Raw genomic sequence first — 22,729 nt, 5'->3', positions numbered from 1 at the left:
ATCACCCAGACATAAACAAATTATGTATATCAAAAATGTGTATTAGTCTTTCCCAATACCTTTCCTTTCATCCAACTGCATAGTATTATTTTCATATTTTTGCCATCTGATATGCTTTATTATTATCAGTATTATCCCACTGTCACTAAATACGTGATTGTGTGTGTGTGTGTGTGTGTGTGTGTGTGTGTGTGTGTGTGTGTGTGTGTGTGTCATATTACAGTATGTATCTTACTGAAATGGCAATTTATTCACGTGAAGGGGGCAAAATGAGAAATGTTTAGGCAAACAATACCCAATTAAATTCAATAAAAGTCCAAAAGTCCAATAAGAGAAAATTCTTCAAAAAAAGTATTTTTTTGTTTATTATTATATTAGTTTAATCATTTTCACAAAAATAAGGATATACAGTACCTATGACATTTTATACAACAAAACGTTTACTATACCGAGACAAGAGAATTGTGTGCGTGAAAAAGACAATCTTGAGTAAATCGTCATTAGTCCTCCTTCTAAATCCAGCAGTCGTACCCCCGGTTTCACAGACGAGGCGTAAGCTAGTCCCAGACTAAAAAGCATGTTTGAGCTGTTTTAACTGAAAGCAACTTGTACTGACATATCTTAAAACATGTCAGCACCATTGTTTTGTCTCAAAAATGCACACCAGTAATATTGTGTTTTTTTCAAAGGCATGTTTATGAAAGCCACTTAAAAGTCCTAATTGAGCTAAAATTTAATTCTGGCTCAATCTAAACCCTGTCTGTGAAACCAGGCCATAGACTCATAAGCTACTTGGTTCCCAGAATTAACAACCTTCCCCCCCTCTCACCCCATCCAAAAGTGCAAACAGTGATTCAACAAACAGTACAAAAAGGCACATTTTTCAGTCATAACTGACTAATGACGAAGGAAAACCCTACAGGTTTTTGTGCCAAGTGGGTGTGCATGAAAAATGATGCGTTCTGTCATATGTTATACACGGGATATTGCTTTAAATTTCGGTATATTGCACAACAGGCCTAAATGACTTGACTCTAAACACAGCACTGGTCAGAGAACACATACACAACAGAAGAAACTGTGGCTCTCAAAGGACTTTGTCTAGTATTTCCAGAACGCTGATGTAGAAAAGACCCGTTTTCCCACTGATCTCCTGCGTCACCAGAAGCCTCCCGTCTGCTCGAGGCCTTTGAACGACGACTATTTCACCCTCCGTCAGCGTGAGCTCTGCATCTGTTTTAGCGTTGTACCCCTTCATTACCCTATATCTGCAGAAAAATCCATGCGTCAACATCAAAAACAATATCAACTTCTGTCAGAATGCACCAATCATAAAAAGCTTATCTAAATGCTTCTTGACAGGAAATGTTTTTCAGTTAAAAACAGTTTCGGTGTATTATCTCATATCTGCTTAACTGACAATTTTCAGGAGGAAGAGAAAAAAAAATCTGCCACTAATTTCTAGATAATTTTCCCACACATAAGCAATTAGATCAGATAACGCAAAACTCAAGAATACGCACCTACTAGAGCCGGACTGGTTGCTGATCAGTACTGGCTTTATATTTAGTGAGAGGCAGTCCATAGTGGCATGATCCTGACCTGTGCTCTTTCTGGCTGGGAGTGTTTTTGTGTCTTTAAGAACTAATGTATTTCCATCCCGACCCAATATGGCTGAAGGGTTCCAGTGGTCAAGAGCGGAAAGGCCAGACTGGGAACCAGAGGTATGTCCTGCAGATGAGGCGGACGCCATTTTTGATGTTGTCTGAGGAGCATCGTGAGTCAGGAACCGCACTGACTTCACTGGCTAAAAGAATATAAAAAAAAAAAACAAATTCAGCCATTAAAACCATGCTTATGTTATTCTTTTAAACCTGTGCCTTTAAAAATTAGATCCTATTATTCCTGAAACATTTCTTTTACCTTCTCTGCATTGTGCTTATGAGCCTCTGGTTTAACCAGAATGGACTGACGAGCTGTGCTGGCCTCTTTCTGGACAGGGTCCCTGTAGACCGGCTGATGTCCACCAGCAGAGGGTGCTGTTGTTTCATACGCCCAATGCTGCGTCTTAATGGGGTTTGAGAACAATCCGTTTCTCTTTTTGGGAAGAACGGGTGAACGACCGAAAGTATAGATCTGTCCCAAATCTTGAGGAGGAGGAGGCTGAAGGCTTGGGATGGAATGTGAATTGTAGCTTCCGTGGTGAGGCGACCCTAAACAAAAGGTCAAGCAGAAGTGAATCACTGCATCAGACTGAACAAATACACATATATAACACATTCCATGCAAGTTAAAATCTGTATGTCAACTAATATCTAAAAATATATGATGATGAGAGAATAATCCATATATCCTTTTTTCAATCAAAATTAAAGGGATAGTTCACCCCAAAATTAAAAAATGTCATTATTTACATTATATATTATTCACCCTCAAGTTGTTCCAAACCTGTATACAGCAAAAAAAAAAAAAAAAAAAAAAACAATGGAAGTCAATGGGCACTGTCACCTGTTCGATTACATTCTTATATTCAACCTTCTTTAAAATATCTTCTTTTGTTTTCAACAGAAGAAAGAATCTCATCCATATTTGGAACAACATGAGTTGAGTAAATGATTTCCTTTTGGGGTGAATTGAAAATTAATTATGTACACATTTTATTAGGTACACACAAAACGTACCTGTTTTGTAGAGCGGCCCTACAGAGGCACAATTGGTAAAAGGTTTGTAAAAATTATGATTTTTTTTCTTATGCTGTATCAAATATACATTTAAACATTTTAATATTATGATTTTTTTTAAAGATTTCAAATAGCTTTCTTCTAGTTTAATATATTGTGAAGTGTAATTTATTTCTGTGATGCAATGCTTAATTGCTTAATAAAAAGATCACTCGAGTCTTCAGTGTCACATTATCCTTCAGGAATCATTCTAATATGCTGATTTGCTGATTTGCTGATCAATTATTATCGGTTCATATTTTTGTGGAAACTGTGATAAGTTATGTAAGATTCATTGATGAATAGACAGTTCAAAAGAACAGCATTTATTTGAAATACATATATGTTGTAACTAGGGCTGTGCAAAAATTAATTGCGATTAATCGCATCCAAAATAAAAGTCTGTGTTTACATAATATATTTGTGTGTGCTGTATATAATTATTTTGTATATATAAATACACACACATGCATGTATATATTTAAGAAAATGTGTTATTCATATATAAAATATTTATATTTATATAATATTGATTATGTATTTAGAAATATATACAGAATTTAAGCGCAAATAATTCTTAAATATATACATGCATGCATAGGTATTTATATATACAAAATAATTATATACAGCACACACAAATATATTATGTAAACACAGACTTTTATTTTGGATGCGATTAATCGCAATTAACTTTTGCACAGCCCTAGTTGTAACATTATAAATGTCTTCAGTCACAAAACTATTAATTTATTTTAAAAAAATATCTTACTGACCCTTTAACTTTAACTTTTGAAGGGTGAACGACCGAAGACTGTTTCACAACAGTCACAATATCACTGTTTTAACAGTATTTTTGATCAAATTAATGGTATTTTTGATCCAAGCATGAGAAACTTTCAAAAACATAAAAAAACATAATAATTATAAATTGTGACAGGATGAAATGTGCAAATAAAACACAAGTTGGACTAGTTTTTGATTTAGAACAGTTGCAATAGCTATAAAGACTGACTACTGTTGTCGCAGCGTGCTGGGGCTTGTTGGCTCTCACCCCTGTGTGTGGCATGGAAGGTGCGTCTCACTGTGCCCCATCCCTGCTTTCCACCCAGCTGCGGTGCTCTCCCAGGACCGGCAGATGACATCACGGCCATTGTAGCTGATGGGGAGTCGCCGTTTACTCTGTCTAGGGCCAGGACTACAGCCTGCGGCTTGTGTTGGGTGTGTCGTTTTGTTGATACTGTGCTTGTATTAGGAACGGCAGGTTTGGTTTGTTCAAGAAACCTTGCAGATGTTCTGTGAGAAAGTTAGTATATTACTGTAAACTTGATTATCAAGATAATAGGCGTGTGCTCGTAAAAATAAAAAGGTTCCAATTAGAACTTGTGAAATGTTTGCATTCTCTAGTTATTAAAGCTGCAGTCCGTAGCTATTTTTTGGGTTAAAAATGATCCAAAATACATATTTGAGAAAATACAAAACCAGCCAGTGTCTACTATCTGCTTGCCGTAGCTCGATTTAAAGCGGTAAGCTTGTAATGTTTTTAATTCCAGTGGTACTGGTGGATTTCCACGGGAGAATCAAGCATGTCTTTGAGCCATTACGTCACATCTGTACACATAAAGAAGCGTCTCGGCTAGTAAGCTACAGTGTGTGTGAGGATGTTGGAGGTGAAGATTTATAGCCTTTTCTCACCGCACTTGATACAATTAAACGTATCAATTTGATGGCGGATCCAGAAAGGTTCAAACGAAAATCACCAGTGACAACAGATTCACCCGCTGTAAAATACACAAGACTCAGACTTCGGAGTGGCTTATAGAAAAAAAAAAGAGACTGCAACCGGACCCTTGCGAAAACATAAATAAATATCGGAAGGACATTACATGTAGTCACGCAATGCTTGCTTACGTTTTTAACATTAACAATTTGAGAACAAAGTCTAATTTGCACGGTTTTGCATGATATAACTTATAAGCGATTGTTAGATATAATCCGACTGACAGCTGCACACTCTCCTCAAACATTGTGTTCATCCACGCTGTGCCGTGTCGAGGGTGATGAAGTACAACTCGCGTAGAGTTAATAATTCCGCGAATGACTGCAATTGCAGATTTCATACAGAGATGGCGACAAAGAGAAAAATGCCAGACTGCAGCTTTAAGAAAATGTACAGTATAAAGAACCCAAGCACAAATAAACTGATCTAAAGAGCTTACGTCAATATTTTAATAATGTGTTTATCATTAAATGATGTAAGGAGGTGAAGAAGAGAATGAAATTAGTCAACAGGCGTTTTGTTGCAACTGTTTTTCTGCTCACCTGAGTACAGGGGTAACATAGTTGGCTGGCAGGATCCCTACTTTGCCTGTTCTGAGAGACAGTCCACGCAACCATCCCTCTTTGAATTTCCCATAAACCCCCACCATTTCACCCTTCTTCAGTTCCAGCTCCTCAGAGCGATGGGGTGTGTAGGAATACAGCGCTGCACACCTAAACAGGTCATACATCAGGTTGAAGAAATATTTCAGCCAAACACCCGAAAAAGAAAATACTGTCATTATTTACTCACTCAAACACATACTTTTTTTTTTTTGCTTTAAAGGAAAAGAAAGGGTGACCTGTCGCTTTAAAAGCCCAAGGAATTAATTCCTAAACGTCTCTAGGCCACAAAGAGACACATTAACTAAAGATCTTTACAATCTACAAAACATTTTAAATTAATTTTCGCTTCAATGCAAGACAATCTTTAAGGTGTTCTTCAAAGTTACTTATGATCTCAAAAGCACTCACACACTGATGGAGAGCTGCTGTGTGGCAGACATCTTGCTCTCTGATGATACGGGGGACGCCTGGGGGTTAATCAGTGCCATGGTAATGGCTGGCGGACTTTCACCATTCATTGTCCTTTCCCTCTGTAATAGTTAGAAAGTAACTGGTAATTTTTGTCTCTGCACACAAACACTGACAGCAATGTAATGTCTTCAGTACAGGTGTTTGAAAACACTTCAATAGATTTGTTGAACTTCAAACATTCGTGCTAATGTAGACCCTTGACAACATGTCTTTTAACATATGAAAACAATGAGTAGTACTTTATTAAAACAAATTAACAAAACAACAAAAAAAAGACAGACAAGATAAAACAAAACAAGGCAAAGCAAAGATAAGACCAAAAAAATATAAATAAACAAGCCTGAAAGCAAAGCAAAACAAAAACCAAAAGACAAGACCAAAATCAACAGTAAAAACAAAACAAAAAAAAACAAAGTAAGACATGATAAAACAAAACTGCGCAAAACAAAAAGACAAGACAAAAAAAAGAAACAAACCTGAAAACAAAACAAGGCGGAAACAAAGGACAAGACTAAAAACAAAAGTCAACACAAACAAATGACACATAAAATAAGATATTATAAAACAAAAAAAAAGCAAAACAAGACAAAATCTGACAAGAACAAAAATTAAACTAAGACCATGAAGAACTTGAAATATGTGAGTTTAAGAACATAACTATTACTATTGTAGAAAGTCACCCACTTAATTATGTAATAAGAGTCATTTTTGAATAGTTATACACACATCTCTTACATAAACCCAAATGAAATATCTCTGACATCAGCCTCAGAGTGAGATGTTCCCTCACTGATAACAAAAGACTAATATTAAGGCCACAGGCTCCAGGAAGAGTCACATGGACTGTCGGAGAGTCTTTCTCTTAAACCGAGATCCAGTCTAATATTAGTGCATTACAAAAGCATGACGAAACAAGAGACCGATCTGTGAATCCTAGAGAGTTTCTGTAATTTTGACAATTTCCACGCCTCTCTTAAACACTTACACCTACAGTATGTCCCATAATTATCGTAGAGAGAGCAGGTGATTACAGCTTAGTTACATCAGCACTGCCACAGAAGACACAGAAGGCCTAGACAGTACATTAACACATTCGATTTATTCAAAGCGACGTACAAATGAGAAATACAGCACAGGTGATTCATCCTAGCGAGGCGGTAATATTAACATAAGAAGTGCTGCAATCCAAAATTGTACCTTAAAAGAGTACAATAGAGCATTTATTTTAAGAAAGAAAGTTCGGTCCCAGTCTATATCAATGAAAATGAATTGGTGTAGGATTTACTTGGCGATCATATTCACTTTGCAAGTAAATTTTTGACCAAGATAAATTGACCCATTGAATTAAACATGAAATTTGGATGTAGAAAGACTGAAATATTATTCTCTTTGAAAAACAATGTGGGTGTCTTTAATTAGTATGTACTTTGTATAACAGAAAATTGTTAGGTACAATGTACTTAACGTCTTGCTGCTTTTGAGGCGGGATACGGGTAAGGTTAGAGACAGGCTTTATGGTATGGTTAAATCTGGTTAAGGGGGGGGGGGGGGGGTCAACAATTGTAGATGTAATTGCAGAAATTTGTTACAGCTGTGATTACATACAGGTATTTGCTATGCATGTACACTCTAAAAACATTTATGGACACAGAAAAAGCATTGACGTTATTATCACGTTATTAATTTAAATGTTAGTGCATACTATTTAAAGTCAATCCATCTTTTATAACTTTCTTTGAGATGTTTAATACTTGCCTTTTAAGAAATGTAATTAGTTAGTAAGACTTTGCCTATTCAAAATGATCAGGTTTTTGACGACAATATTGCTCTGTTATAACCAACCATGGGAGACCCAACTCATATTTAGATTACCCATTTGCTTTTATCCTTTTATTTGCAACTTCATATTTAAAGTCAGTCTTGCAAGACAGACATCCAGTTATTTCAATCGGAATCAATGCGATTGTGAATTTCACGTCTAAGGGCGAAAGATTTCCCCATGCATATGAGTTCAAGCTGGTCATGTGAACAAAAAGCACCAACCAACAGAAACCAGCTTGGTTTGAAAGTGACTTCTGTGTGAGCTGTGAGCTTCATACATCTACTGACAAAGGACCTTTTTTGCCCTCAAAGTTCTGGCGACTATTTTTATGGTACAGCACCTAACCCGGTTCACTTTTGGCGCTTTTCCACTACACAGTAGCACCTCGACTTGACTCGACTCGACTCGGCTCGCCTTTGTTTGGTTTTCCACTGTGTAAAAGTTGTACCTGTTCATGCTTTCAAGTATTTTTTTTAGTACCACCTCCGGCGTTCTGAGCGAGCTAAGGCGAGCTCCGGTACTAAAATGTGACATGAAAACAATGCCGACTGCTGATTGGTCAGAGAGAATCGTCACCATTCACAGCGTCATCATTACACGCGCCAGATGGAGTATCCAGAATAACCCCGCCATTTTTAAATAGTTTGGCCAGAGATAGTTACTAAACTAACTACTATTATTATTATGGCAACTCGGAAGAATACGACGTGGTCAAACGAGGAGGTGCAGACTTTCCTTTGTTTGGTTGCCGAAGAGAGGATCCTGCGAGAGCTTGATAGGGCAACGAGGAACGAAAGGCGCCGCTATGACGACCGGGTACTATTTGTGGCGGTAATGTCTGCAATGGAAAACAGAGCGAAAAGCGAGCCGAGTCGAGTCGAGCTGGTACTGGTAGACCAAGACCGAGACCAAAAAACAGACTAGTGTTGTTGAAGCTAAGCAATAACTTATAAGATTTTGTTTTGCATTGCCTGTCTATCTCTGCCGATTTCGAAGTCTCCAAATGAATCCATTCTGCAACTTTTAAATACATCAATATTTTTAAAAACGATATTATAAGCTTAAAGGGATACTCCACTTTTTTTGGAAATAGGCTCATTTTACCACTCCCCCAGAGTTAAACAGTTGAGTTTTACCATTTTCGAATGTACTCGAATTGTATATTTAGAAGAATATCAGTAACCAGACAGTTTCTGGTCTCATTGACTTCCATAGTATATTTTTTCCTACATGGAAGTCAATGAGACCAGAAACTGTGTGGTTACTGATATTCTTCTAAATATCAGAAAATCGGCTGAATGGGTTTGAAAACGGTAAAACTCAACTGTTTAACTCGGGGTGAGTGGTAAAATGAGCCTATTTACAAAAAGTGCAGGAACCGAAAGTTGGTTGTACCAAATGTACAAAAAAGTCAGTACCATACTGGTAATAGAAAAGCACTTTAATTCAATGGAAAAGAGCAGCCAGCAGATTCTGCAATATTGTTCTTTTGTGTTCCATCAGAAGCTCATGGAGGGTTTGCACCAACAATGAATTACTAAATAATGACATCAGTTTTATTTTAGGGCGATCTATTGCTTTAAATATCTTCCTTCTATCTGAATGACACTGCTGAGTCAGAAAGAGTGGGCATGTTTCCTATGACTTCACACGGTGTTGCACAATCTGAAGAAAAATCCAGTGTTAACTGACCCCCGAGTGACTCGCCTCGTCTCCATGATGCGATGTTTTCCTCGCCATCTATTAATGACACAACTGATGGCAGGAGGAGAGAGAGAGAGAGTCACTGCTCGGTGGAGAGGAATGAGCCTTTCAACCAGATAAGAGGAAAGTGTTATGTAACCCTATATGAGTCATGAGCTTGTAAAGCTGCAACAGAGAATGGGGCATTTTTAGCTTTAAGGCACGCTGGCTTCCTCTCATACAGAAAAACATCTCACACTGACAGCGGAGAGAAATATTTGTACACAGGAGAAAACATGAAGAAAGTAACTGCTCATTTTAGGTAAATCACGTGATTTCAAAGCATTATGTTTCTAATTAAATCTAATTTTTGCCAAAATCTTGTGAGATTGAAGCAGGCACATTAGCATAATATAAGTATTATTCCTTTTCTATACAAGACGGATCACAGATAACCAAAACAAACATTGCCTCAGCATTAAAAATGAAGATCTCTGACTCATCATCTCTCTCCTTCACCAATAATGAGTAGGATGTTAAACTCAGTGTAGCTAAATGACAAAAACACAACTAATCGCATTATTAACCAATCGTCATTCCTACACAAAGAAATGTGATAAAAATACAGGGACAGCTCACCTTAGGCAAGCTTCTGTGAGAGCTCCTCAGACGCGGTTTGTTAAACGTGCCGAGTTGTGGCGTCTTGCTGGAGGAAGGCTGTGCGGTGGAGCTGATGTGAGGTGGCTGCTGGCTCTGGCTGAGAGGAGGATAGTTCAGGCTGTTCAGGAGACTGACATTTGGAGGCCTGGCCGACTTGTGAGACGCTCCAGCGAGCCGCCTGTGGGCGTCTGCGCTGACCCTGACGGCGCTCCGTGGGTGCGATTCCACTGAGTCCCTCCTCTTGCGTTTCTCCAGAAGCTCGTACGCCGCCGGATTCGGCTACAGCGGAAAGACACAAATCGGGTTAAAAAATAATGCTGCCTCTCATCTGCGTGAGCCACTTTACCTGCTGTGAGTTTGCCAGTAAGAAAAGTGCAAGTTAAAAGCGATTAGTCCCACCTGCTCGCTCCAAACTTCCTAAGAGGCAGCTGGATCTGAGGAACGCACTGTTAAGATGGACTGGTGCAGCACATGTGGGCAGGAGTGACACTCCCCCTCCCTTTTCCCATGATGTGCTGCTCTGCCACCAAAGAAACAGACAGCATTACTGTGCCTTCACGCCTGGCTGGTCACCGCTGAGATGCCCGACTGGCGCTGAGAGGGAGGGAGGCTGGCTCTTTTATCTGACTAACCTCAGATTTAATTCAGCGCATGGATAATGAAAAGCCAGTTGGAGCTTGATTATCATGCGACACATGAGGTTCACTGGAGCAGCAGTGGTGGAAGAATGCACATCTCAGTCACAGAACTGCTGTGTCAGAGATAGCAAGCTCACTAAACACGTCTAAAAGCCCGTTATCACGCTCCGTGAAGTAGCTGCCGACACCACGAGTGCTAAGAGACGAGGGCATATTGTTCGGAATTTAATCGTGACATTAAATTAAGATTTCATGTCACGAAGCAGAGAGTGATGTCATTTTAAATTAGTGTATCATTGCATAATGGCTTAGAAAGAACAAAATAGTCAAAATGTTTAAAATCACAAGAAAAATAGGATATTGCACAAAGAAACCTATTTTTAGGATCATTAAAGGGGTCATGAACTGGCTTTTTACATTTATTATATTGTTGTCTGAGGTCAACTTATGACGTTCGCTTGATTTTTACATAAAAAAACATCAAAATGAATAAGTAATAGACTATTTTCTACCCTAGTTTTGAGCCTACCTCAAAAATGATCGGTTTTTATGGGCGTCTCGCATTGAAGACTTGGAAGGAAACGCCCACTGCTGTGAGTGGATAACAGTTTTGCATATTATAATGAGTTTTGCTCTCGAACTGGTTTGTCATCACAAGGTAGGCCTATGTTATTTAGCTATGCGTGTAATACGCGAATCGGTGGGCGGGGCTAAACTGGCCGTGTTGAAGTAGACGTTGATCTTCTTCTGAGGGGGTGGTGATTTATCCTCTTTGACGGCATAGTTCCCCACTTTTAAAAAGAGTCGTTTGCTGGGGCTGGTGTCAATAAAAGCTTTTATTGGACTAACAAGGACGTTTTCAGTTCTGAAACTTACAGGATATTCTTATAATATGATGACCTCTTAGATGTCAAAAGCCCAAGGAAAATTTGATTTCTCAGTTCATCACCCCTTTAATTTTTTTTTCATGCTGTGACATTATTTTCATGACAATTAAGCAAAAATCCCTCAGTCTCAATGGTCCACAATATTCTCATTATTGTAAATGCTTAAATCGGGGGTCGTCAACAAAAGGTATGGGTCCTGATAGCAAACTCATTTTTGCTGATATGCATTTTATGCATTTCAATATAACTGAAAAAAAAATGCATTTTAAAATATGAAGTGAACTCCAACCGAAGCTAAAGTTCAAGAGTACACTACTACATTCTACATTTAATAAGAGTTGAAGTCGTTTTAGTGTGGTTTGTCACACTGTCCATTAGTTTTGTTTGTTTTCGGAGAGGTTGTTAAAAATCAACAAATCCAAAAAGTTGCTAAAAATCACCAAAAATATTAAGCTAAATTCAGCAACATGCTTCATTATCCCTTCTACATTAAAACTTAAAATGTAATGTACAACTCTATGCACATTTTAAATGATTATTTTAGTTGTTTTCAGTGTAATGTAAGCCTCACAACAAAGTATGTGAATATAGTAATATCACATACTATATACTATGAGCAAGTTATTGTAGGCCACTAACTTTCATAAATATAACCCCTATAAATATAATAAAAAGACCCCTGCTTTAAATTGTAAAGTAGACTTAAAAGTACAATTGAAAGTATCATTATTGTACTGTCTTTTTAATAATGAAAATAACATTGTTTTCAATATTTCACATTACAGTAATGAGGGGGGAATCTACTTAATTTAAAAAAGGCTTTCTTTTCTTTATGCAGAATATTTCTTTTTTTTTGGTAACATTTTACAATAAGGTCATCTGTTAACATTAGTTGATGTAATAACTAACGCATTTTTTCATTTAATATAAATACAGCTGTTCAATGTTTGTTCTTTTTAATATAAATACAGCTGTTCAATGTTTGTTCATTTTACTTCATGGTGAATTAACTAATGTTAAAAAAACTTTTGATTTTGATGTTGAAATGAACATGAACACAGAATAATAAATGCCGTAGAACTGCACTTCACCTTTAGTTTGTGTTAACAAATGAAACCTTATTGTAAAATGTTATGCTTTTTTAAATTTATTCATTCTTTTTTATATTTATTATAGATATTCTCCATGTTTTGAAAATGCTGCCTTACCTCTGTGAGCTGCAAAGGAAAAATCCCAACTTTGTCTCCGAGTTTACCTTCGACCCAATTTTCATTGACTTGTTTAATGAGAGTAATGCTGTCTCCCTGTGGGGGGAAAGAGAGACAGCCGTTAGGCAGCTGAGGGTGCATGGACGTCCCTGAAGACGTTTACTTGGCTCAAATCACTCTACGCTGCAGGCCCATTACACCCTTAACTCAAATCCAGACCCATTTGGACCATCTGCTCTCAAAGAAGAAGAAAAAAAACACTCCAGGAAATGTCCTTTAATGGAAGCTGTGCCTGAGTCAGAACTCTTATATAATTCAAGTCCTGTGGTGTGACTAACAATACTGCTACATAAAAGAGCCCAAAGAAAAGAAATGTATTTGCTTCCCGGTTCCCACTCTATAAATCCCACAAATGGGGCATGTAATACTCAAAATGCTTATGTTTAACATACAATGGCCAAAATAAGTATTTTGTCACTTCAGTCACACATAAAAATCCAATCATTTTAGCAGATGACACTTTTGTTAATATAATGAAACTTTTAGCATGGATTACTGTAAATGTCCAAATGCTTTTCGTGGCCACTGTACCAACAAAACTGAATTGTGGTAGTACACCGATTAAAAAGAAGAGATTGACCTTGAAGAAGGTTAGGCATTCCTTGCTGTCGTCTGGATCCAGATTGTTCGCATTGAAGTCATAAAGTGCTCGGCAGAGGGCCAGCGGCTGCTCACTTATGACTCGCACAACGTTGACTGGTAGCAGACCAGTGCTCTCTTTGCTTTCCCCATAGTACCAGTTATCATCTACTTTCCACCGCAGATAAATGATGTCACCTGACTTCATTGTGATCTCCCCAGGTGCATTCCCCTGGAAGTCATATAAAGCTTGAGCTTGAACCTGAAACAAATAAAAAGGAAGCCTGTCAAGAACACATCTGGGCCATATTTTACATTGTGGCCTTATCAGCATAACAATTAAATACATCTAATTCTTATTACTGCAATGTAATTTTCATTACCGTTTTCATTACCGACATTTCAATTAATTATTACACTGACTTTACGATATAGACTCACCTAAAGGATTATTAGGAACACCATACTAATACTGTGTTTGACCCCCTTTCGCATTCAGAACTGCCTTAATTCTACGTGGCATTGATTCAACAAGGTGCTGAAAGCTTTCTTTAGAAATGTTGGCCCATATTGATAGGATAGCATCTTGCAGTTGATGGAGATTTGTGTTATTTTAGTACAGTGAACTCATTGTAATGTTCAAGAAACCAATTTGAAATGATTCAAGCTTTGTGACATGGTGCATTATTCTGCTGGAAGTAATCATCAGAGGATGTGTACATGGTGGCCATAAAGGGATGGACATGGTCAGAAACAATGTTCAGGTAGGCTGTGGCAAGAAAACATCCCCACACCATTACACCACCACCAGCCTGCACAGTGGTAACAAGGCATGATGGATCCATGTTCTCGTTCTGTTTACGCCAAATTCTAACTCTACCATCTGAATTTCTCAACAGAAATCGAGACTCATCAGACCAGGCGACATTTTTCCAGTCTTCAACTGTCCAATTTTGGTGAACTCTTGCAATTTGAAGCCTCTTTTTCCTATTTGTAGTGGAGATGAGTGGTACCCAGTGGGGTCATCTACTGTTGTAGCCCATCCGCCTCAAGGTTGTGCGTGTTGTGGCTTCACAAATGCTTTGCTGCATACCTCGGTTGCAACGAGTGGTTATTTCAGTCAAAATTGCTCTTCTATCAGCTTGAATCAGTCGGCCCATTCTCCTCTGACCTCTAGCATCAACAAGGCATTTTCGCCCACAGGACTGCCGCATACTGGATGTTTTTCCCTTTTCACACCATTCTTTGTAAACCCTAGAAATGGTTGTGCGTGAAAATCCCAGTAACTGAGCAGATTGTGAAATACTCAGACCGGCCCGTCTGGTACCAACAATCATGCCAAGCTCAAAATTGCTTAAATCAACTTTCTTTCCCATTCTGACATTCAGTTTGGAGTTCAGGAGATTGTCTTGACCAGGACCACACCCCTAAATGCATTGACACAACTGCCATGTGATTAGTTGATTTATTAATGAGAAATTGAACAGGTGTTCCTAATAATCGTTTAGGTGAGTGTATATATGCATATACATGTAAATAACACAGCATCTAACAGCTCTCTTTATTGTATACTATCTCTCTTAACACTTCTAATGCATGTCTACTAAATTAACATGGAATGGGAAATGCAGTATGAAAAGTTTCCCAAGAGCTCAAAAGTATCCCAAGTGTTTAAACAAAGTTACTGTTTGTGGCTGCCAATGCAATGGCTTTTTTCACAACTGAAACTCAAATCCACCGACCTACTTAAACTAAACCAAGGCCCTGTGTGTTTCAGTGGACATTACTAAACACACACACAGAGATAATTGAGCTCTTAAGCAAGTCAGAAAGGCAAACTGACCTCCCATCCATCAATCCCAACACCAAACCTACTGATTTATTTATAAACAAACATTTCATCATAATTTTCACTGTGCAGGATTATTGTTCTATCGAAAAACAAACATCATGTTTGATTTGGCATGACAACAGACACAATTTAATATGATACATTCTGGACAGATTTTTTGGGAAATAATTCATATTTTGAGCACTATTATCAGCATAATGATAAATCTACATCATAAAAAAAAATATTTTGGTCCCACTTTATAGTAAATGCATTGTACTGTATAACATTTACATTATTCACTTGGTACGAAGCATTTATTGTTTATATTTTTACAATGTACTTTTTCAATTTTTTTAAATACCTTCATGTAATGAATTTCTTTACATCTAACTACACTGTCGACCCTTCCCTTACCCGTTAACCCACTCTTAATCTACCCATACCACCAAACTTGTGCCTAACCTTACCCGTATCCAAAAAGCAGCAAAAGTGTTTTGCAATACACTAACAATGTGAATTGATTTTTTTATGCAAGTACACACAGAAGGTTTTTTTAAAGTTGCTGCCTTACATTTTTAAGTACAATGAACTTTAAAGTACAATGAACTTTGAAATCACAATAAACTGACTCAAAAAACTTGTACAGTATAACTTATAATTTTTTTTAAATTGCTTAACTTAATTTTGATGAGTTAAATTAAAAATATGTTTATATACATATATTATACATAACTAATTGATCATATATATATATATATATATATATATAGTGTATATATATAAGGAAAGAAACGCAAACAAGCACATGCATGCAAGACCAACTCAACTGCATGTCAAAAAACAAAAGTAGCAGCTACATACAAAAAAAAGACAAAGAAAGACAAAGGAGCTTTTTAAGTCTGTGCATTATTCTCACTCTAATGCAAGCAACAAAAGTACATGTACTTCTTACCCGCTGTGTGTCCTGCTCCTGTTTGGGCAGATATTGAATATAACTGCCTAAAAGTTTCTCCTGGACTGTAGAGCTCACATATCTGCCGGATCTGTCCCTCGGTGTGCCCAGTGGAACCCGTTCCTGGAGGCTCTCTAGGAGTCTCACTAGCAGCGGATTGGTGGGAAGCTCCTCCACTGATCCTGGAACAGCAGTTCTGCACTCTGGGCAGCACATCTGATGGTGGTGTGATGCCTCGTGCTGCTGAAGGCATGATTTACAAAACGTGTGCTGGCATGGCAAGACCTTGGCAGACACGTCTAAAGGCTCCAAACACAAAGGACACTCCAACAGGTCCAAAACAGCCAGATCCTCCATCATACAGCACTCTCCTCCTGCATACCTGACACAAGATCACAAGCTTTAGCTACGTGGCTCACACAATATTCGATAACAATTTTACCAAAAATACACAATATTATATAATAATTTTGCAAAGTAAACATGTTGCTAATAGCTCGTGTAGCCTACTTCCGTCAACACCAGCTTATCACGTTAGCCTAATATGTAAACAGGTGTGAACGCTGAACACTGCGAACGACATAAAAGGCAGACAGGACACGTGTACATTTTTAGCTTATATATCTATATTATTGCTTAATTACGCTTACATTTTGATACATTTGTGCTATTATGAGAAGATGAGAAGCAAGTTATCATTGAAATCAAGATCGGGCGACTGAGTCGTCAGCACGTGACGTCATGTCACGTCTACCTGGATTAGGCTACTTGAAACACGTCCAAAGCAAAATGAGTTAGATATAAAACTGAACATTGTACTCAAATACAGTTAAATATTCACATACCTTATGGTCACGCAAGAGTAGAAAAAATGATGGGGGGGAAAAGTATTACTGGCGACTGATAGAGCAGGTCTAAACTGGATGTTTGCGGATAGGTGTCAGCTTACACCTCAATGTCAACTGAGATTCAGCCGGAGACAATAATAGACTGAACATGACGGAAACTTCTGAAATCAAATAATGTTTTCATTGCAAATGAATGTTCATAAATATAAATTAAAGAAATAGTTAATCAGTTAATGACGAATTATAGTCAACTTGAGACAGCTATATAGCCTATACATTTAGAAAGATTCATTTTTTCAGTGAAATTAGGCAAGGAAAGGTTGGTCAAACTAAATATTATTTGAGCTGTTTTATTTATATTTATATCTGTTAATTTTCTATAGCCTAGAGTAGGCTACAAAAGCTAAATTTGACAAAATTGCAGTTGTGTTATTTTACAATTTGCAATAATTGGTTACACTTTATTTGGTAGCACTTTATATTACAGTGTCCTTGTTACAAGTTACATGTAGTAGTTAAGCTACTATAGTAATAACTATAAATTATGCATAATTACATGCAACTAACCCTAAACCAAACTTAAACCCTAACCTTATAAATAGTCTAATTAATTTTACAGTACTTAAATGTGTAATTACACTGTAGAGCACCTTAAAATAAAGTGTAACCCTTTATTCTAAGGTTACATTGTACTTACTCAAAGTATATGGAGTAATATTAATTAACTATGTAGGCTAGAGTTACGGTTAGAGTTTGGTTTTGGGTTACTTGTAATTATATAATGCACTGTAATTACTAAGTACATGTTGAAACGTGTAACTATAGTATAAATTCTTACCCAATCATTTACAATTAACAATAAAGATGACAAAATAATCTAATGCAATAAAAATATGTGTTAATTTATCACTGTTAAATATAATGAGCATTTAAAAAATGTTTGAGAATGGCTAACATGGTTGCAAAATGTTGCCATAATAAATCTGTCACCCAGAAGTTAGTTTCTGTGTTAATTCATAGCCTAGTTATTGGTTAACTTATATTTTGTAAATTAATGAAAATGTTTTTTTTTTCAATAACCAAGGGTTGAATGCTTGATAAATGCAGTAAGAATAAATAATAAAGTCGATAATATGCTTGGATTAGGCTATAAAACTGTAAAAAGTGTTTAAGTGAATATCAATTAAAATTAAAACATATCATCAAAATTAAAAAATATGACATTGTGTGAATGACAGTCAAGGTCAAGGCCTCTGAGTTGGGAAGTATTTTAGATAATAATTTTTAAATCGGACTCACTACAAAAATTGGATTTGCTCCTGTAATGGTTTAAAAGATGGGAAACAAAGTTTACTGTACTCGTGGAATCCACCATTCATGAGTTACATGGAAATAAATTTCTAATATTCCAAGTTAATTTTGTAATAATACTGCCGCCCTCTAGTGGTGAACAAAAGCAATTGGATCATGTTTTATAAAAATGTAGCATTGCAATTTCAAGTGTCATCTAGATTTTTCATTGAAACAACCCCACCATGGAGGTTCCTATCTGCATAGCATTTCCCTACATGAATAAGCATATTCTTCAGTCAGACAGATTAATGAGCAGAAGATCTACTGACAGATAAGACAAGCCTAATGATGATTGGAGTTCTGGTAGTGACGACTGCAGCCTTAGTCAATGCATAAATCATCTCCTACTTTACCCTGCAATGAAAAAAATACAGACATCTGTTTTGAATCTATGGGATTTCAAATTCACACATCCCTTAAACCCCAAAGTCCCGTTTTAACATCTCACGGTTAAATTATTCATTAATATTGGCTCTGCGTTCTGCACAAGTTCAGGACATTCACTTAAATTTTTTAAGGGTACATGAATTTTTTATTTGTTTTGTAAGTCTGCAGAATATGGGGAGGTTTTAGACATACTTTAAAATTGATATTAATTTTCGTATGTTTGTGAATTATTGCTGTAGTTTCACGCACGGTTTCCAGTGCTGCATTTCAGATCTATGAATGCTTTTAGTGATTCATGTAATCAGTTAGGTTAGGTTAGGTTAGTTTAACATCCTGACAAAACTCAGAATGAGCCTTTGGCTGCTGTAAAGTTGAGTGTTTGTGATGAGCTGGAGAGAGTATATGCAAAAGTTGGGCCCTTGCTATGTGTTTGTCATTCTTTGTCCTCTTGTCTGATAGAGAGGAGACATCTTGCCAGCAGAGGGAGCAGTTTGTATGTCTACATACAACTGACCAGCCTTTCCTCTCAAATGTTAGCGTTTCCTCTTTACACAAAGATTATCACTGTCTACTAATCACGGTATTCCATTACTTTTCTCATTTCATTTTTCATTGGCCTGGATTGGTTGTTTGATCATTCATTGAGATTTGTGCTTTCACTGCAGTTTGAAGTATAATCAAGTCATCTGAGTTCTGTGGGAATGGGTGTTTATTGGCTTCCATTACAGGCCATCGATTATTCATGGGCTGATTATATGCCTATTGTTTCCTGCCATTATTTCTGAGAGTTTTTATTTATCAAATACACTCTTGCTCAGCTCGGTGCAGAACTTACTTTTGTAACTATAGTCACTTATAATGATCAAAATATTGAACTCTTTGCTGTGTAATCCATGCCAGTGAGCGATCAACAGTAAATCTAAACACTGTTAAGGTGTCTCTAATAAGTAGTGTCATTCACGTTTCCTGCTGGGGGATGTCAATCTGTTGTATCTTCCTTTTCTGGGATACCACAACACCTTCTGTTTGTTTTGCTTCTGGTGTTTTGTTAATTATGGTTACATCTGTTGTACAGTATGTAGCGTGTGGTTGTGCAGAGTTTTTAACAAAGAGCCTGCTGCGCAAGACCAACCGGAATAACAACATTTTTTTAAGGTTAAAAGTCACTCTTGTATTTGTCACGAAATGATTTTTCTTTGCATGGTTGTGTTTATGGGGTGCACTATAACATGTATTTGTCGTTTTTCTTTTTTTAAGTCTTATTTTTAATAAATTTCACCTTTATTGTAAGCTGCTTTCTCCTCTGTCATTTGAACGACTGGTCGACTTCCTGATTCTATGAAACCACTCCCTCAGAAACAGGCAGTGGGCTCAGATTGGTTAGTTTGGGCCGGCGTGTTGTGATTGGCTAAACTGTAATGCTCGTTTTCCGGAAAATTCACTTGCATGTGTTCCTGTCAAATGTAAATAATGGTGTTGATATACTGCAGTATCAGTTTGAGCCAGAATGAGACCCAGAAAGCGGCGATGAAGAGAGTCAAGCAGAACCTCACCACACACGGCTCTTAAAAAACGTTTCTGAATGGTAATTTGCCTATATCTTTTTTTACTTTATACACGTTTGTTTTACACAATAGCATCGGACTGACTGGCTCCTATATACACAAACAGTGTTGGCATTGGTTTACGTTCTTGATCAAATCAAAAAATAACACCATAAATATACATGAAAAATACATTTACAGAATTAGTACATATACAAAATTCAGGTCCATAATGTTTGTATGCGTTTGTCTTAGACACGAAATAGCATAACTAGTAGCGTGGCTATAAAGTCAGCGCTGGCATTTGATAAAACTAAAACACTGAAATTATACTTGCAAATACATTTAAAATGATTAAGTCTTAGGCCGTGTGTCCACCAAAGCGTTTTTCCACGCGCCTGGCGTATGTTTTCAATTGTTTTCAATGGGAGCGCCGCGTTTTTTAAACGCCATGAGTGTACCGAGGCGCTGAGCGTTTTTTTCACGCTGAAGCGCCGAGCGCCCGGCGTTTTTACTGGTCGCCGGGAGTTGAAAAATATTCAACTTTGGATAAAACGCAGCGCTCATCACTGTCACATTTTACCCAGCCGTCCAATCACAGTGGAGGAGGGGCGGGACTAATACCACACCGACCAACTGACAACATTCAAACTGTGCTGCGGGTATTCTGTATCATAGCAACGAAACGTCTCAACGGAAAAACCGCTGCGCTGCCAAAACGCTCTCAAGCGCCCAAAGCACGGCGTCTTCAGCAGAGCGTCTAGCGTTTTCAGCTGGCTAAAAACGTTTTGGTGGACACACGGCCTTAGCCTACTTACAGGTTGTGGCCCAACAACTGCCTCTGGTTTTAAAGTTGGAACTGCTTCATGTTTTAGTTACAGTTTCTTGTTGAATCCGGTGTTGAACTCGTGGAGATTCTGGAAGCTATTTTTCTTAAAATGCGCAGTACAGAGAGCCATGTCATTTTCAGGAACATAATCAAACATAAATTGTATTCATTGTTGACGAACAACAACGTCCGTTGGAAGCTCGAACACAAGACCTGACAGCTGGGAGAACAACACACTCGACGAGCCGCAGAAATATGGCCATGCCCTTTTTTGCATTTTCCGGAGGGAGGGTTGATGCAAATGTGTGGGTTAATGACGTCTAAAACCCAGCTGTAGTCCCAATCGAGTCGTTTTTGTTGGCAATATACTTCCTGATTTTTAAAAGATGATATCTCTGCTTAAACTAAACTTTCAGCGCTGCAACTTTGCAGATACTGTTCATGCACCAACAGCAACATTACACACTATTTAAAATGAAAAAAGTGAAATCGCAATCAACCACCCCTTTAAAACAATTCCCACAGATCACATTGTACATACAAAGTCAAAAACTGAGACTTTATTAGTATAAATAGATTATAGATAGATAGAACTGTCACAAACTAAACTATAGATGGATTATATTATACAGATATGTGTTATTTGTAAAGAAAATACCACGGATCAAAACATTCAACCCCCTACTATGAAACAATGTTGAAAGTCTGTCACATTGGATCAACTTAATTATCCTTGTCTGAATGCCTTGAATCTAATTTGGAAACCAAATGTTAGCTGTTTCAGTAGCAGGTGGTCCCCCTGCCAAATGTCTTTACCATCCATCTGCAGAGCACCTGTGCTCTCGTTCTGCTTATGCTCTGGTTCGGCAGTGAATCATTCACCATTGAGTAATGCATTGTCCCGCTCAGCTCTGGGCATTGACACCAAAACCCACTGTACATTATTGAAGTAATGACTGAACATGTCACTGGATGCTGATACTCCACAGTGATGAGAACATCAAGCCACTGGTTCAGTTCAGTGCTGACCTGATATTGTTGTGCATGTCCATTAAAAAAAAGGCTGTCATCAGTGTGGCATCTGTGATGTTGTGACATTATGCCTGACCTCTAGGCGAGCCATCTAAGGTCCTGTTTGCCTTCTGGACCTGACAGGCCATCATCAGAAATAATCCTCAAGCGCTCTCATTACAGAGGACATTACGTTCATTTGCACACAAATGATCTGATATGTCCTGGATGAGTGTAGTAGTGGTGGGTGTGCATGAAACATCAAGAGCTTTACACCTGGCTGTGAATACTAAAAATGGGCCATGCAAACGGCTCAGACTGAAGCCAGCTTTTAATTGAAGAACACATAAACAGCTGTCAGAACAAGCAAAGGACCTAAATATAGGACACACACACAAACATGCTTGCAAGCCAGCTGCCTCCCTGTTTGTCCTCCTCGAACACTCTATTTTCTGAAAAAAAAAAAAAAAACAGCGAGAGAGGGGGGTTGAGTACAACATAAAGCCGAACTCTCCGTCTCTGTGCCCTGGGTTAAGGCTGATTAACTAGCAAAATTAGAAAACCAACCACAATGACCTCCCGCCAAACATATTTTTGAAATAATTGATCTCCTCCAATTCCCTCATGCTGTATTCCCATTGATTTCCAATGAGTGCTATTGGCCCCCAAGGGAAATTCCATCAGTGCTGAATAAGAATGCAGGAAGGGAAATGAGGCTACATTTAACATCAGTGCACACAAAAAGGGTCTGTCTGAATGTTCACTGAACTGATAAGACCTTTATTCATTGTAGCATGGCCACTCATAAACAAAGAGAGCGAGGCACAACTCTGCGACGAAAGACAGAGTTCTCATACT

General features: G+C 37.7%; 1 protein-coding gene across 2 annotated transcripts; it reads right to left on the bottom strand.

Moving 5' to 3' along the window:
• Positions 1–338: 338 nt before the first annotated feature.
• On the bottom strand, positions 339–16,862 carry sh3rf2 (SH3 domain containing ring finger 2). Of its 2 annotated transcripts, none has more exons than XM_089134794.1 (11): positions 16,745–16,862; positions 15,900–16,281; positions 13,115–13,375; positions 12,475–12,570; positions 9,721–10,020; positions 5,514–5,635; positions 5,043–5,213; positions 3,775–4,016; positions 1,924–2,213; positions 1,524–1,807; positions 339–1,268 (listed from the first exon to the last, which is right to left on the bottom strand). In XM_089134794.1, the coding sequence occupies exons 2-11, from the start codon at positions 16,257–16,259 to the stop codon at positions 1,088–1,090; spliced, it is 2,307 nt and encodes a 768-aa protein (XP_088990920.1). In that variant the 5' UTR covers positions 16,260–16,281; positions 16,745–16,862; the 3' UTR covers positions 339–1,087. The 2 variants fall into 2 exon arrangements, with proteins under 2 accessions (XP_088990920.1, XP_039504883.2); XM_039648949.2 differs by lacking the exon at positions 16,745–16,862 and adding an exon at positions 16,550–16,621.
• Positions 16,863–22,729: the final 5,867 nt, after the last annotated feature.

The sequence above is a fragment of the Pimephales promelas genome, chromosome 9 (genome assembly GCF_988280905.1).
Source record: "Pimephales promelas chromosome 9, fPimPro1.hap1.1, whole genome shotgun sequence".
Lineage (NCBI taxonomy): Eukaryota > Metazoa > Chordata > Actinopteri > Cypriniformes > Leuciscidae > Pimephales > Pimephales promelas.
This window is presented reverse-complemented; position numbering and strand designations above follow the sequence as displayed.